The sequence below is a fragment of the Alosa alosa genome, chromosome 18 (genome assembly GCF_017589495.1).
Source record: "Alosa alosa isolate M-15738 ecotype Scorff River chromosome 18, AALO_Geno_1.1, whole genome shotgun sequence".
Classification (NCBI taxonomy): Eukaryota; Metazoa; Chordata; class Actinopteri; order Clupeiformes; family Clupeidae; genus Alosa; species Alosa alosa.
In genome coordinates, this window is record NC_063206.1 from 21,811,115 (window position 1) to 21,827,793 (window position 16,679).

The window sequence follows — 16,679 nt, forward strand, 5'->3', positions numbered from 1 at the left end:
TTACCAACCTCCCTGCAAAACTCACCACACAACTTTGTAGGTCTTGTTCCTCATGCTGGCCCTTACAAAACCCACAAGCTAACCCTCGGACACACAACAGTCAATAATGTGACCCGATTTAAAGTTTTTCACCCCTTTGGACACTCTTGATTTCGTCCTTGAAACAGTGAAACATGTAGGGGCATGGACGGTTTGCTAACCATTTTACTGCAGTGTCTAGCTGCTAGCCGGTGGTAGCATCCAGCTTGCATGTGCTATCAGCTAGCTAGCTAGTTCAAAAGTTGAAGTACTTATTGAGATACAGGGCTTTTTATGCCTCGACTAAGTTGATGTTTCCTTTAAACAACAATTCATGTTCATAGAAACAACAAGGTCACTAAAACATTATATTAATGTTAGCAGCATTATAATGACATTCTAATGTCTGAAAGGCTAATGATTAGCCTATCGGCTACCTGAAAAGTTAAGTGTTTAAACTAGCATTTACAGTGTTCTATTTGATGGTGTATTGGCCCTGACTAAGTTTGTGTGATATATAAACCACAATCCTTGTTGATACAAGTACCAATGTTCGTCTAGAAAGTTTTTATTCACATTAAGATTTTCGCCATCTATGTCAATAATTTTCGCTGATAAAGTTTCAAACTATGATCATAACGGCCTTTCCACCAATCAGAGGCATCACTGTGGGATTGTGGGATTGTTCAGGATTGTGGGTAATGAAGTACTTATCCAAGACATCGCGATTAAAATACATTTATTTCAAAACAAGGTTAGTGCCCCTTGAATTTTCGCCCTCTATTCACCTTATTCCGCGCGCAAACATGGGGGCGCTAGCTTTGCCCACATTGTCTCCGAACTTCCGATTGAGCAGTACATCCATTGCGATACATTGAGATAGCAGAGCTCTATCGAGATGACTGGCATCATATATTATGGGTCATCCTAAAGTTAGGAACATTTATTTAGGATTTTGGTGACTTAAGACATTTCTGTTATATAGCTTTCCTATCTGAAGTTAGGAAAAAACTGACATTGGAGCGGCTGTTCTGTAAGTTAGCCTCTCTATACTCTTCTGCCGTGTTATCCCAATGAAGCTAACTAGACGTAGCTAGCCGACCGGAAGTTTAAAGACAACATGGAATTTAAAAAAATGGGCGGGGCTGAATAAGGTGAATCCATGGATTTCTATGGAACGTCACGAAAACATGCGTGCGCAACCAAGAGGCAGAAAGCACCACAGAACAGCATAGAGCAATGCAAAAGAGCAAAAGAATAAAATGAGTTTTTCTGCTGAAAACTGCACCAATTCGAAATCACAATGGTTAGAGAATGTTAAATATGTTCCAATATCCCTAACGGAATGCATGTCTTCGCCAAAAATGACATAATACGATGTTATATTAATAATCCAAATGAACGTCAAACTTTGAAATATAGTCTAAAATGAGATGTTATTATCATTGAGATGACAGGGGTATACAAAAAAATCCGATTGTAGCTTACAGCAGCCGACTATTTAGGTTAAGTTTATAACGTTGTGGACGGCCACCAAGCGTCTTCTGCCTCACGGCTGTGCGCGCATCTAGTTTTGTTGGTAAACGGGAAACCCGTGTATATGACCATATACAATCGCTTAGTACAGCAGTAGCTGGTTTTGAGTCTACCATGTGCAGTTAAGTTTTTATGGCTTATACCCGAATTGTCAATGGAGAAATTGCATTGAATTCTTACTTCCGGAAACTCCTGTGGGCGGGACTGTGATTCTCTATTGCTACCAACAAGGGTTGGCAACCCACTCAAAGGCAAAATAAAGTGTTTCAACCAATAACGAGATGCGCATTTAGGAGAGTTTTAATTGCACGGGAGGGAGGGGGAGGGAGTAGCGAGCTAGCTCTTTTGTTTGAACATCAACAGAAGTGACGTATCCCCGCTATCGCTGATACAACCTTTAAATTAAAGGGAAATTCCACCATTTGAGGAATTACACTCCTTTTCCACCTTCATTTTGAGTTTTCTTAGTCACTTTTAAACGTGATGCTAGCAGGCGAGATGCTAATGGTCTAATTCGGTTCAATTATCAATGCTAGGCTGGAGCTAAAAGTGGTATCGCCAGACTCAGAGAACGGCTGGATGAACTGAAGAAAGGTAAAAATCAATTGTTTAACTCAAGGGGAGGTGAAAAAATGAGTGTAATTCCCCAAACGGTGGAATATCCCTTTAATATTAAGATCATTATGTGTTAAATAACTTAATACCATCAACATTGGCAGCCAGGTGAGAATGAGGTATAATGCTAATGGTATATGGGTGGGAAACCATCCTTGGCAAGGAAGGTGCATAACCTCCTACAAGACACTGCCAAGAGGCAAAACACAGCAGTCACTATAATAAAAACCATAATTACTCACATATTTAGTTTCCCTTCCCACAGTTCTTGGTGAGGATCTTGGCGTGTACCTCTACACAAGCAAAACACAAACACACAGACACACATCCACACATAAACATGTACACAGTGTGAAAGACAGAATAACAAAAAGAAGAGTGACTTTTTATGTAGTGAATACAATAACCCTTCTGCAGGCTATGCCATACCAATACAAAGGAACAAATGTGTGGTATACAGTACGGTGACGTGTAGCCCATGAAAATATTAAGGGGTTTGACTTTGCACAGTAGTACAATAAAATTAGAAGTAGAAGCACAAATCATCATTAGAAGCACTGTCATCTCTCTGCTTAATACCTGCCCTAGAGTGGAGTAGCCTACCCAAACAACTCCCTTGTCAGACCGTCTGTCCACCGGCCAAGGATTGTGTGATTGTGTGTAGAGGTGCACAGTGCACTGAGCTGTCAGTGCACTGGGGCACTAAGCTGTCAGCTAAGCAATTATTGTCTGGTTGGCCGCTTTTTGCACTTTGGGTTTTATCATTGCTGTGGCTGAGGTAAGTGACAGGTGAGGCTGGAGCATGTCAACTCAGACCAGACAGACCAGGGATCGGCAAAAAATAAAAATTAAAAAATGATGATAATTTAATGCTGTTTAACTCATTTATAAATGGTGAACTGTCAATTTAAGCATTGTGTTCACGTGCACCTTTAGTTCTAATGATCTTATGCCAGCTCCACTCAAATATGGCCTATGGCTGTGACCTCTCACAGTTTCTAAATGGTCAGTAGTGGGAACTGTTCATTATTTCCTTTTAAGTTTCTTATAAAAAAGAGATATCAATTATCAACAATGACAAGCCAGCTGGAACCTGCCGATCTCTCGTTCGCTGTAGTGCGCGTTCAAACACGTTCCTAATTAAATGAACTAGCTAATGTTCAAGTTAGATCATCTGCTGCAATGGAGATTACAAAGAGTAATATCTCTATGTAACATGCTGTTTTGACATTGACATTGTAAACGTTCTCTAAGAAGAGTGAAATGCATCCATTTTAAAGCTGTGAATCATTCAACCACAGATGATGCTGTGGGGTGACCTTAGGCATTGTTGCAAATAACATTTGCCAAAGAAAAAGAGAAAATGGAAATGCCTGCGTCGCTAATAACAGTGCTCATGACACGCAATGAGATTATAACCTGCAGTAATTGCATACCTTCACCGAGTCGGTTTCTTCCCAACGCGTAGTCGGGGAGGGGGAGAGGAGAGGCCGCCGCTGGAGAGGAACGTGGTTATTGTGAAATCAAAGGGAATCTTTTATACAATCTACTTTTGAAACATCAAAGAGACAGCGAATAAGCAGGGGATGGGAAAATGAATCAGCATAACTCACAAAAGGGATGGGGCTCTCTTCCAGGACTTCGTCGATGACGGCATACAACTCCTCGGACTGGGCCCTCAGCTGGGCAGGCGAGCACATCTATCCCCAGCAGAGTAACAGACACTTAGCACAGGTGCCTTGCTCTGCAGCAATAGGCCACAGATCACTGACCATCATTTTGAGCTGGGTAATAAAAACTATAACTCTACCTCAGCTCGAGCCTCCTCCATTGAGAATGTCTCAGACGGATCCAGTGAATTCTCTTTCTTTTCAACCTCATTGTCAATGGCCTGAAGAGAACAGCATTAAAGTTGAATGCCATACAGAGGATGAGAATCAGTGGGAAATGGATCAAAGTTCTGTTCTGTGTTTGTGTTTTAGGGTTTAATGAGAAAGGAGGAGTGGAGGAAGGCTGATTATAGGAAAGATGAAATTGGGTGACTAGTGGAGAGGCCCACTTCTGTGATTTGTCAAAAACGATATTTAATCTTTTAACTTCAAGAATGTCATATGTTGAAATGTTCCCAAAGTCTGTTATGCTGACAGGTTTTGATTTTTTTGAAGTGGTGTGTTTATCTGTGTTTTTATTTTATTTTTCCTTCCCCATCCTTATTTGCATGTGAATGTATACATCTATTTTTTTAAATTAAGGATGAAAACATAAATAATTGGCTAATCAGCTTGTCAGAATATCAAGTCACTTTTGTCTAAGCCTGGTTGGTGACATAAACTGTCAAAAACCGCATTGACAGTAATAGTTTAGCATTGGCATATCAATGTATCCTATCTGTATTAAGCAGTAGGCCACTGATTGTTGCTGGGCAGCTTGGCTGAGTATAAAATTAGAGTTAAAATAATGACCCTGGAGCCCATTATGATAAAAAAAAAATGCATGGAGTGAATATGTCAGCATTGAGTATAATTATGAGGCCATTAAGAGCATGCGTTAGGATCTGTCTTTCAGTGTACAGCCAGACAGGAGATAGGCGCTCACCTGCTGTTCCAGCAGAAGGGTGTTTGTGGGGATGGCGGCGAGTGCTTTATAAGACGACTTGATCTTGCATGGCTGAAAAGACACAGACAGTGTTGAGAACACACAGACAGAGAGGAATTATCAATCATGCTTTGTAGGGGTTTTTTTTTCTGTTTTTCTCTTTTTCTAAGTATAAAGAGATGTGAGAAACGTGGTGGCTGATTTCCCCTGAGATATTTGTGAGCGTTAAAGACACATGCAGGGTATTCTGCTCACCTGAGCACCTGTGGATCGCTTTAGTGAGAGTAAATAAATAAATGGGTTTAAAACGCAAGTATCAATGCCACCTGAGCTCTACCACTTGAACTCATGCACCTGTAAAACACTGAAATGTGGAAATAGTTTTTGAAAGTAACAGTACAAAAGTACATTTGTGTGTGGGTGGCGTAGCATTGCTCTTAGCAGCATAGGACCTGATATTGCAATCCCATAAGTGTGAGTCAGGGAGTGAATTCTGAATGCTATCTCCTCCCTCACCTACACTCCCCACCCCCTCCCCTCGTCTCAGCACTGCTGGTGGAGCTCAGGCATGCAGGTGGCGTGCAATCAATCCACATGCCAACATGCAGGGTACCTGGCTTTTTTTATCCTCCCTGTCAGCTGAGACTGACACACGGCCCTTTGGTGTGGGCGAGGGCGTCGAGGAGGGAGGGAAGGAGGGGGACGGGCTGAGGTCGCGACTCAGGGTCAGTGGGGAAGGGGAGAGAGTGAAGCGGTCTGGGGTGGCGGCCGAGCGGTAGGGGGCGTGTGACAGAGAGGTGGACGTGGGGGTGGGGGTCAGGGTCGGGGTGGGTGTGCGTCGTGGGGATGAGAGCTGGGGGATTCTGGGAAGAGGAGACAGCCTGTGAGCGTGGATCGCCGCTGGTGAGAGCTTATCGGAGGAAAGTCGCGTGGCGTTGCCATCGTTCTCTGAGCCGGAGGCTGGTCGAGAGTTTTCTGACTGAGCGGAGCAAGCAGTACCTCTGTGGCACGGCGGCGACGTGACGCCCGGGCCCTCCGAGGCGCAGCAGGAGGCGTAGCTGGGTTTGGGCGAATTGGAGAGTCGGGAGAAGGATGTGTATAGCTGTGGACTCGGGGCAGGGGAAACATGGATCTCGGCGTTGACTGGCTTGAGGACACGTCGCGGAGTATTGCTGGCAGATTTGTCCGACATGTTGGTCCTCGTCGCTGGAGAGGACAGCCGTGATGCCTCGGCGCCCCAACTAGAGACGTAACTCTTCAAGGGCTCAGATCTGAAAATAGATTTTTGAGAGCCAAACACTCCATCTGACGGTGAAATGAACTGCGGCTCTCCCACTGAATTTAGGCTCTTCGGATCGGACGTCTCTCTGTGACACAAGCTGTGCTGCTTGGGTGTGTGTGCTTCAGAGTCTTGTGGTCCGACACCCCCGCCCACCACCGGGCCCACCCGTGCAGCGGCCCTGCAGGCTGGACATGAGGACATGTGGACAGGGCTGATTGGCCAGCAGGGTGAGTAGGGCCTCTCGGTGGCGGCTGACAGCACGGGTAGCCGGCCCTTGCGCAGAATGGCCGTCAGCAGCGAGAGCTGCGTGGGGGGCGGCCGGTGTCGGACATGTGGCGACACGGACGGGCACGGCGACGGCCCCCGGCTGGCCGCCCGCGAAGATGAGCAGCTGGCGCTGCCGCCGGGAGTCATTCGCACCAGACTGGCGCCGGGCGCCAGGGAGTGGCGTGTCAATCGGACCACCGCTGGGGAGAAGGCGCCAGAGCGCACGGACGAGCATGGTGACCAGGCGCGGCTGAGGGAGGACAGCGCCGGGGACGCCAGGCAGCTTCTGTCCCTGTCCCAGCCCTCGGACAGGATGGACTCCCGTGACGACGACACCAGCGAAGGCAGCAGGTCGACGGACGTGGCGGGGCTCAAGAACTCGTCTCGATCCGACTCCGGCTCATGGTTGAAATAGAGCCGTCCGCTGGTGCCTGGAGACGTGCTGTGACGCCCGGGCCGAAAGGAGAAGCCCTCGTGTTTGTTGGGGTCGGTTTCCATGGCTGCACGCAGGGACGCGGGGCTGGAGTCACTGGAGTTGCAGATTGAGATCTGCCCGAGAGCGGGGACAGGGGTGGAGGGTGAGGGAGAGGGCGAGGGTGAGGGTAAGGGTGGGGTTTGAGCGATCAGATCAGCGGACGACGCCTTCAGCTGAGAAGAAACACGAGACAGACATGAGATCACCTAAGCACATTCTCCAGGCAGAGAGAGAATCTCAGCCATTTCAACAGCATTATCCCTGTCAAATTAAAATGTATTGACAGGCACAGTAACAGCACATACAGAGAAGAAACCTTCAAAAGGGCCAAGGTTAACTGAACAAATTACTCAGTAACTTTTAAAGAGCAAATGCTATTTTGTTTTGTAACAGTACTCTTTTGTACAATCCTGGCTGCCTTTGCATACATAGTCCTCACTGTAATGGTGGTCCATATCAGAGACAAACAGTATGTCCTAGGACTAATGTGAAGCTCAGTAGGGTGGGAGCTCTCTCCTGAGGGGAGAAAATAAGGCTTTTGCCAGCTGAGTTTCACACTCCTGAGCTTTCACTTTCAACAGCCTGTCAACATCCCTCAGCAAGGACCCTGCTGTGGGTCTCACCATCTTCGCTGATTACTGGTCGGTGAAATGGCTCTGAAGTCTGATTTCCTTGAGCTTTTATTTCCCCACTCTCACTTTCACAGTACAGTGGGAGGTCATATTTGATGATTTCAAAGGCAGTGACTGAGCATCAAAGTGCCCCACACCCCCCAAAACAACAACTGCAACTCTGTAACCTCTCGATTCAGAAAGAAAGTCAAACTTTATCGGTGAAAACTCACCTTTTTCGCCTGTGTCGTTTCTCGAGGGGAGTCTGCTGGCTCGTTTTCCTCCGAGTCTCCTATGTACACAAACTCTGCCTTGTAAACACCCCCGTCCATGGTATTTTCATACGACGTGTCTTTGATGGGTTCCTCTAAACTCTGGAAAGGGGTGGGGGTGGGGAGTTGGAAAGTCGGACGAAAAAAAAAAAAAAAAACCTCAGAAAAACTCTGTCAGTGTCTAATCAGGGAGTCAACTGTAGGACTCAAACTATTTTGTTCCGTGCAAGCTCCTTCTGAGTTGAGGAGGGAGTGTGGCTTGCCTGCGTGTTAGCATATGGGCTTACATGTGTGTGTGTGTGTGTGTGTGTATGTCCTCTGCAGCCAGCTCCCACATCCCTCCTTTAGAGAATCTGTCCCACATGTTTGTTGCACATGCCCCCACACATGACTCCGATCGAGGTTGTGTAAGAGCTCACGCTCAGCAGATGCCTTTCGCTCAGCAGAGGGAGCAGGAGTGAGAGTGTGAGGTCGGATGCCCCTCACTGTGGGTTTGGGGAGTGGGGTACTCTAGCAGCAGTAAATATGCTACAACCTCAAGAGATGCCAGGTAACCACGCCTGAATATAACATTCCACACACAGGGCTCCACAGGAGTTCACAGGAATGGGGTCTTTCTCATTTTTTTCTTTAGGTCAGGAACATACCAATTTAATTTCTACTGAGCATGTTCTGAATTATGATGGTGAATTTGAGTGGAATACTAAATGGAATTTTTCAGCAAAATTATCAAACCAAAATTCTAGACACAACGGAGAAGGTGTGCCAAAGACCACATTTATAGCAAGCTCTGTTGCATGAATAATTAAGATAGAAACAACAGGGTATATTTTAAAGGAAGTACACACAAGGATATATCTCCAGACATCTGGATTATTGACTTATCAAAACATTGTGAACATTGCTGATATTGGCAAGCTTACAAAGGGAGGATTGTATTGGTGATTCTGAAATCAAATACATACAAAGATGAATATTGCACTACAGGGTGCTAAAAAGTTACAAACTATGTAAACACAACAGCTTTTTAAAAGCCCATACCTGGTTTTGGTGAAATGCTGATAGTAATTTTCTCCCGACAAGTATGATTCTGCTCTTTGTTGGCAGCTTTGCCAGAATTGGCACAAAGGTGAACGGGGTGAGGTTTGCTTGGCCTACAGGTGATGCCTACATCAGGGATTTAAAAAAAAAAAACTTAATCAATATTTTCTTTTAGACAGGAAGTGAGTTGGCACCTGACTGAGGAATAGATCTGACCCTCATCTTGTCAGGAGCCTTTCACGAACAGTATTTTCAGGGAAAGGCCTCATTACACTGACACTGAGACACAACACTGGATATACAATCAGATAAAATATCAACCAAATGATGTCCAAATTAGATAATCTAAGCAATAATCTATTCAACCAACATTATGATCCCTAACACAAACACTGCAGTTTTAACTTGAATTAATTAGCCATAACTGCACATATGCATAATTTCCAGCATAACAGTGACTTACAGTAGCTGGCAGTTGAAATAGTTTTCTCTCTCTCTCTGGCATAACAAGGTTTTAAACAGAAGAGCTGGTACCTTAATTAGGATCCGCTTTGCAGATGTCTGTGCGGCGCTTCAGGAAGCGCTCAGACAGATCCTAACACATTGCCTTGTGAAGTGAACAGACTTCAGCTCTTATGCTGAGTTGAACGAACCTCATGAGTATAATGTGGTCTGGTATCCCAATTCACTAAGAGGTTGCTGTATGTTAAATGGAATGCTCTGGAACAGTGGCTCTATTCAATGTCCGAGAACATGTAGGAGGGAGAGGGCAGAACTTTCCTGTTCACATTTCGAGAGTTGACAATTAACTTTTGTCGGTAGAGAGGCTGGGCCGAGGACATCTGCCTGAATGCTGTCTGTCGCTCTACAACAAATGGATCTTGTCAGACAAAATGACTTTCTCAGTAGCCTTGAGATGTGATTGTGTAATGCATTGCATGGCATAAAGCCATGGTAGCATCAAAAATAGACAGCAATGAGGATCTTCTGAGTGTGTACAAGGCAACAACTTAATGTAAAATTGACATAATGCCATTTTCAAGGAAAAATGTTTATCTTACATCATCTTCTGTCAAAAATGTAAGCACCCACAGATATCTGCTGACAATAAAATGAAGCAAAATTGATTTCCCTCAAAACAGTATTAATTACACTACTAGGGCAGAGCCGACTACAGAGCCCCTGCAGCTAGGATAAAACAGTTGCCTTGAAAAGAAGACCTTAACAGATAGCGCTATGCTCCGTCACTCTAAGACACAGCCGTGGCTTTTGGAGTGCGTATTTTTTAATTAAGGGAAGAAGGGAAGGAGCACTGAGTCAATCACGGGTTGGCTTCGATGTGAGTGGTTGAAGTAGCACGTCAATAGATGACGGACAAGTGGCTTATCCAATCATATGCAAGGATTTTTGATAAGGCCCAGCCTTCTGAAACACCTCTCCAATGGATCGATCCCAGATGGATGAGTGGAGTTAGGCGGAACAAAATACATCTGGCGAGAGTCAGGTTAGAAGTCTTCCACTTTGAAGGTGAAACACTGTCAGCGGACAAGAACAAACAAAGCAAAAGGCAACCCGGACAAAAGCAATGTGTGCAGTTCTGACTTCGGAGTAATACAGCACTACAAGAACTGACCATTTGCTGTTGATAGACAAAGGGATCTGTAAAGTCAGAGACCGACTTTGACCCTGGTGAAAGATTCATCCAAGACAGCCGCACTTGAATGAACTGTGATGTTAGGTATCTATGGAGATCACAACGTTTGCTCGGTGTAGGGCTGACATATGGAGAGATATGAGTCACATGAGTGCTTGACCACAACCACTCAACACTCCACATACGTAGTATGATTGGGCCAATGGTATGTTCAGTGTGATGACTTTATCAGTGTAGTCCTCATACAGTGTGTGCCATAATAGAATATATTGTATGTGGTTTATACATGACATACATGAGATCTGACAGTGTCAGTGTTGATACTGTTCAAACTTCTATCAATGAGACTACCTATGTAAAAATACATTAAAATAAATAAATAAACATATGCCACCATACAAGATTATATGTTGCTACCATGGTGGTCTGCATACATCTTAGTCATTCATCTGACCGCTGACAAAATATTGCTGTTTGAAAGAATCGTGTGTCTGATTTGTGTACAGTAACCAGTAGTTGAGCCTTAACCTTTAGCCCTCATGCTATGCCATGCGGCCTGTGTGCATGATAAAAATAGACAAACGGGAAGCAAGCAAAGAGTAAGATGGCTAAGGGACACGTCCTGGGTGGCAGAGAAGTAAATAGCAGCCATGAATCATTGTTGATACACGTATAAAAATGCAGGAGGATTGAAGGCAATGCAACTGGCCCTCTGCCTGTTCTTAAGAGTGTTAATTATTGTGCTAGGTGTTCAATACTGCTAGGTCCTGAGTGAGGAATGTAACACAAGTGGTGTTGGTCAAGTAATCTCTCATTTGAAAATAATTACCGCTAGGAGGTGAGAGTTGTTTGTTTCCTTTTTCAAAAACAGTGCTGGCACTTCAGACAGCCTGGTGAAGCTGATTTCTTGCATGGCTGCCTTTTTTAGAGGGGGGTAAGGACTGGAGAAAGAAACACAACCTTCCTGCCTCCATAGTATTTCAGAAAGAAAAACTACTTTGGAATGTGAAATGTGTTATTTTCCCTGGCAGGTGGCATGGAGAGCGATAATCAGTAAAGACTTTAGAGGGGCTACAGAGAGGGGAGGGCTAGTAGACTGGCAGCAAGGACAGGCATTGTGATCCAACAGCAGCCTTAACCCTTAACCTAATCTGCCTGATACCAAAACCAATCAATAAAACTCAATGGGAATGCCGGCAAATACTATTCAATAAAACTCAATGAGAATGACCACACATATCATTAAAATTCAACCTCTGGGGGGCAAAAAACAAAATATATATAAAAAATAAATATATGTATATAAATAGAACAGAATCATTACTATCATCAATAGTACAGAAACATTGCTTTTAACTGAGTAACTCTTAGTGTGAGTCTAGAATAAAAATAGTTTGTTGGCTCTTCTCTGGCTGTTTCTTTTGTAACTACAGTGACAGAAGGAGATGTAAACAAACTACAAACAAACAAACACACACGTCTGCTTAAAGGTTACCGGTGGCATTTCCTCCTTCCCAGTAAAAGCTGTCTATGGTGATTTAATTGCTGTGGACGTTGCCAAGGTCATACCGTCCTCCCAGATCAGATTACCACCACCCATGACGGCCGCTATTTCACTCAGTCTCAATTCATGACTTTCACTCAATAACGGATGACGTTTCACTGAGTGCTATCATTTCAATATGAATGTGTTATTTTCAGCTGGTGTATCATTCAGTGCTGTAGAGAGAGAGCACTCATTTAACACACTGTACATAAATAAAATGTGACAGCTGTTGTTTACAGATTCTCAGATATATCTCAAGAGTTTACAGCGGAGGTCTACAGTAAGTAGCACTCTTGGTTTAATGAGAGTGATTGAATGAGCGTTTGTATCTGTGTGTGTGTGTGTGTGTGTGTGTGTGTGTGTGTGTGGAGAAGGTTAACAAAGTGCCTGAATGTTTTTGAATTCATGATTGCCAGTGCTGCTCAGAAGCCCCCAAACCTCAGGCCAATAATAATAAATGACTCCAACCACAAGGCATGATTGTAGGTCCTTAGTGGTTTGAGGCTTGGAGTGGGTGTGCCTCTCCATCCGACTTGTAAGGATATCCTAAATACAAGCCTGGCCTGAAAATATACACAACTCCAAAGCGAGCTTTGATCTGAATAAAAATAAATATTTCTTGAGTTCAATTAAGTTTATTTTTAAATGCAACCAATGGCATTTGACTGGTATAACTTTTACTGCAGTAAACTTTGATTAAACTGATTGTTGAGCTGCTTTAGTCATATCTGTTCTTATCATTGTTTAGTATGTCTTAACTGTATGCCTACTAATTTTTACATCTATTTTACTGTCTACACACTACTTTTTACTTTTCAGAGTATTAGATACATAGCAAGGATTGACTGCATGCTTTGGTAGTGGTACTCAACTTATGTATTTAATTATCACTGGTTTTAGGATTAAAACATTGTATTTAAGTATTTAAACACTTATTTATTAGGATAAATAAAAAACTGAAGTAGGCCTAATTGTATTTAAGTATTTAAACACATTTAAGTGAATAATTGTATCCACAAATCAGAGGCTATTATGGTCCTATGAGGTTTAGAAAATATAAATGTAATATTTTACATTTTAATTATATTACATAATGCAATTAGCATGAAAGTGACATTTGTTCAGGATAGTTCAATAATTTAATTCCAATTATTCACCAGATCCTTTTTGTCTCCCCAGACAAAAGTGAACAAATCATATTCTATTTAAACCTTTCCATCGCATTCCCCTCAGAATTATACTACACTACATGATGGGTCATGGGCCATGGCCTTCTGTCTAATCTGCCTCCCATCTGTCTTCACGTCAGGAACACACGTCAGCTGTTCTTGACTTTGCCCTTTTCAACAAAATCACAGCTCTCTTACCTTGTTCAGGCTGCCATTGATATGTTCCAGGTCCATATCTTCCCCTGGGGTAATCTTATGGAGCTAAACAACTTTTGTGCGCTCTTACTGGGAATCGCATACTTCTCAGCTACTTCAGATGAGATCCGACATGCTGCAGTGGTGGCAGTAGGCTGTAGAGCTCACTGCCATTTATAGATACTCAAACCCACAAATAGCATGGTGATGGAAGCCAGCCTACATGGCACCGATAAAAACAATGACTGCGCAATTACCGACATTGAGGCTTCCCTCTACTGGCAGTCATTTTGTGTGGCTGAAGACAGTATGTTTGAGATTTTGCCACTGCTCATGTTGCAAGGCTGCAGTTTGGTGTGTGTGAGTGGTGGTGGTGGTGGTGGGGGGGGGGGGGGGGGGGGCATCGAAGCTAGAAATCAGAGGTGTTGGAAAAATGCCAGGACATATTTTTGTCTTTCAGAGAAAGCACATGCTTTGGATGCCACTACACCATGAAGCAACAGCTCAAACAAAAACATTTACTTTCACACAACATAAATGCATACATTTCAATGTTTTTTTCTCCTCTCTCATCAACAGTTAATAGCCATGTTTGGTTCATCGTTTACATTGCTAAATAATAGCAAATGTAATGCTTGTGTAATGTAAAGTGTTCTAGCATTCATCCAGCATACATTGTTCAATCTATTCTGTTCAGGGGGAAAAAATAATTTAATTTTAATTACATTTAATTACGAATTAATTTACTAATCATCTGCTTTCTCTCTCTCTGTTTAAACTTTGTTGATTGGAACCCCCATGCTGTCAAAAATAGACAATAGATATGAGTGAGTCATGCATTCTTTCTTAAACCCCTTTAGCTGGTCTAGCCTTCGGACTCAAGCAGTCAGTTCAGTAGAAAGGAATATTTGAACAAATGGTCATGCATACTCAGTTAAAGGTCATTCCTCAAATTATTTCCCCTATTAAAATTGTATAAGGTCAGTGTGAGTGGCATACTTAGCTCTTGTTTTCTTCGGTATGCCAATGAGATTTCTTGCTGACTTTATTTGTACGGCTTGTAAGACTAGCCTTCGCCATTAAACTTTACATCCAGGGGGTCAGTGTAAGAATGGACATTTAGTCTGAGAAATCCATTTTAGATGAAAAAATCCCATTTGTAATCATTTTAATGACCAGGTTGCATCTCTACAGTTTATATTGCATTAAACACATTTTAATTCATAACTGAGGGCTAAACCTGGCAAAACTTGTGAAAATCTTAAGGAAAAAATGCAATGCACACACAATCCCTGGGGTTCTCTACGCTCAACAGACAAATTTGGGATATAACAGTTCTGGTTGCAGTCAATTTCAAGTACAAACTTATTTAGAACAAACAGTCTCGGTGTGCCTTGCTTCTTATCAGCATAAGCCTTATTCAGGGCCAATTCCAGCTACCAAAGCACCACAGGAAAACCTGACGGCCACGAAACACCACTAAACGTAGATTCATTCTTTTCAAAGCACACAGTACAGTTGTACAGTTTTACAGATGTTATCAGATGTTATCTCGGGCCGCCAGAAATGTTTCCGCGGGCCACCATTGGCCTCCGGGCCGCACTTTGAGAACCTATGGTCTACGATAATAGGTTTTCATCACTATATAATCCTAACTCACTGGGTGCATAAATTGATTTGATGAATTGATCATAAATTGATGAAAATGATTTGACTGATTAAGGTATCTTCTGCGGTAACCTCAATTCAGAAATGATTGTATCTACTTGCTGTTCCATGTCTCTTGATGTGTCTTGGCTGAGATGTATTTTCTCTAAACCTGAGATGTCTTGTTTGCTGCATGGATATAAATGTTTGATGACGTTCGTTATAAATGTGTGCCTGATGTGTTGATTTTAAACAGTACACAAGCGCTCTCTTAAAAAAAAAAATAATGCAGCAGGCGCTATCGTGTCTGATCATGTATTACTGCTGGAGGCGTACCTCAGATGTTGTTTAGCTGTGTGTGCACCCATCTCTTTCATTTGAAAGGTACGTTCTGTCCGCAGGTTTACGTCTGCCACAAATATTTAAAACATGCATATGGCATCCCCAGGGGAATGTCTGCAGACAGTGGGGTGAACGTACACATTTATAGATGTGTTGTGTTTCCTAAAAAAAGGCACCCAGTGTATAATGAGAATTCCGCTGTTCCAAAATAAACTAGATGTACCGCAGAGCGGTACAAAATATGACCGCCGCCCAGTCCAGCACATTTTTTCCACAAAAATAAATCACGCTGAAAGGCCTATATGATTCTAACTGTCTCACTAAATCGCATTATCCACACTCAATTCTCAGTGGTATCTGCTAGACAACAAGTACCAAAACATGATTAGTTCATAGATTTCACATGTAAAATTCATTTTATACAACCCCACCCCAATCTTGCCTGTTCATAATTCTGAGAAATTCTTGAATTGTGTGCATGTGTGCGTGTACATGTTTATGTTTATGTGTGTGTGTGTGTGTGTGCGTGCTTGTGTGTTTGCCTGTGTATGTGTGTTTGTGCATGTGCATGCATGCGTACATATATGTCTACTGTGTGAGTATGTGTCATAATGTATGATTACTGTGAATGTATGTGTGTAAAGGCAGTGTATCTGTTTATGCACATGTGTGCACATGGAATGGGTTAACATGACCCCTGGAGGCAAACATACGGAAAAAATTGGTCATCCTAGGCCCTACGGTTCTCAAGATATTCACAGAAAACTGTGTCTGCCCTACCCTCCTTTCGATGGTTCCATGCTATCCATGTGGGGTTACATGCCCATCAAGTTTCGTGTACCCCGGTCTTTCAGTGTCCCGGGAATCCTTGTTGGTGTACGGTCACTAAATGTACACATAAATTATTTTATTGTAAGGCCCCCCATGAACGAAAGTTCACAAAACTTGGCATGCATTCGGAGGGTGTCATAATGATCCTACACTTTCAATTTTGTGCAGTTTTGACCATGTCAGCCAGAGATATTGTGATGAAAACACCTAATTTTTTGCTTTTTAATTTTTAACTAGGTGGCGCTATACATGAAATAAGTGGTAATGGGATGGGTTGACATGTCCCCTTAAGACCAACATACAAAAAAAAGGTGGACCTCCTAGGCCCTACGGTTCTCGAGATATTCACAGAAAACTGTCTTCGGCCACCTACAGGCCAGTTGGTGTATAGTAACATAAATTAATTCATTGTGTGGCCCCCCATGAACGGAATTCCACGAAACTTGGTGTGCATTCAAAGGATGTCATAATGATCCTACTTTTCCAATTTCATGCAGTTTTGACTATGTTAGGTCACAGATACCTGCGATTACAACACCTCATTTTTACTTTTTTGTGTTTAACTAGGTGGCGCTATACATGA

General features: G+C 43.0%; 1 protein-coding gene across 4 annotated transcripts in view; it reads right to left on the minus strand.

Moving 5' to 3' along the window:
* The window catches only part of LOC125311536 (muscular LMNA-interacting protein), a 31,159-nt gene extending 17,633 nt beyond the window's left edge, over positions 1-13,526 (minus strand). The window contains exons 1-9 of one of the 4 annotated variants that reach the window (XM_048269699.1): positions 13,280-13,526; positions 8,713-8,838; positions 7,633-7,773; positions 5,378-6,961; positions 4,765-4,836; positions 3,980-4,060; positions 3,783-3,869; positions 3,606-3,665; positions 2,412-2,462 (exon numbers count right to left, since the gene is read on the minus strand). In XM_048269699.1, coding sequence (XP_048125656.1) covers positions 2,412-2,462; positions 3,606-3,665; positions 3,783-3,869; positions 3,980-4,060; positions 4,765-4,836; positions 5,378-6,961; positions 7,633-7,773; positions 8,713-8,838; positions 13,280-13,315 — 2,238 coding nt within the window. In that variant the 5' untranslated portion in view covers positions 13,316-13,526. Of the gene's footprint in view, positions 1-2,411; positions 2,463-3,605; positions 3,666-3,782; positions 3,870-3,979; positions 4,061-4,764; positions 4,837-5,377; positions 6,962-7,632; positions 7,774-8,712; positions 8,839-9,175; positions 10,109-13,279 lie in introns of those variants that run through there. The other 3 variants (XM_048269701.1, XM_048269698.1, XM_048269700.1) reach the window with 3 other exon arrangements.
* Between the last annotated feature and the right edge of the window lie 3,153 nt (positions 13,527-16,679).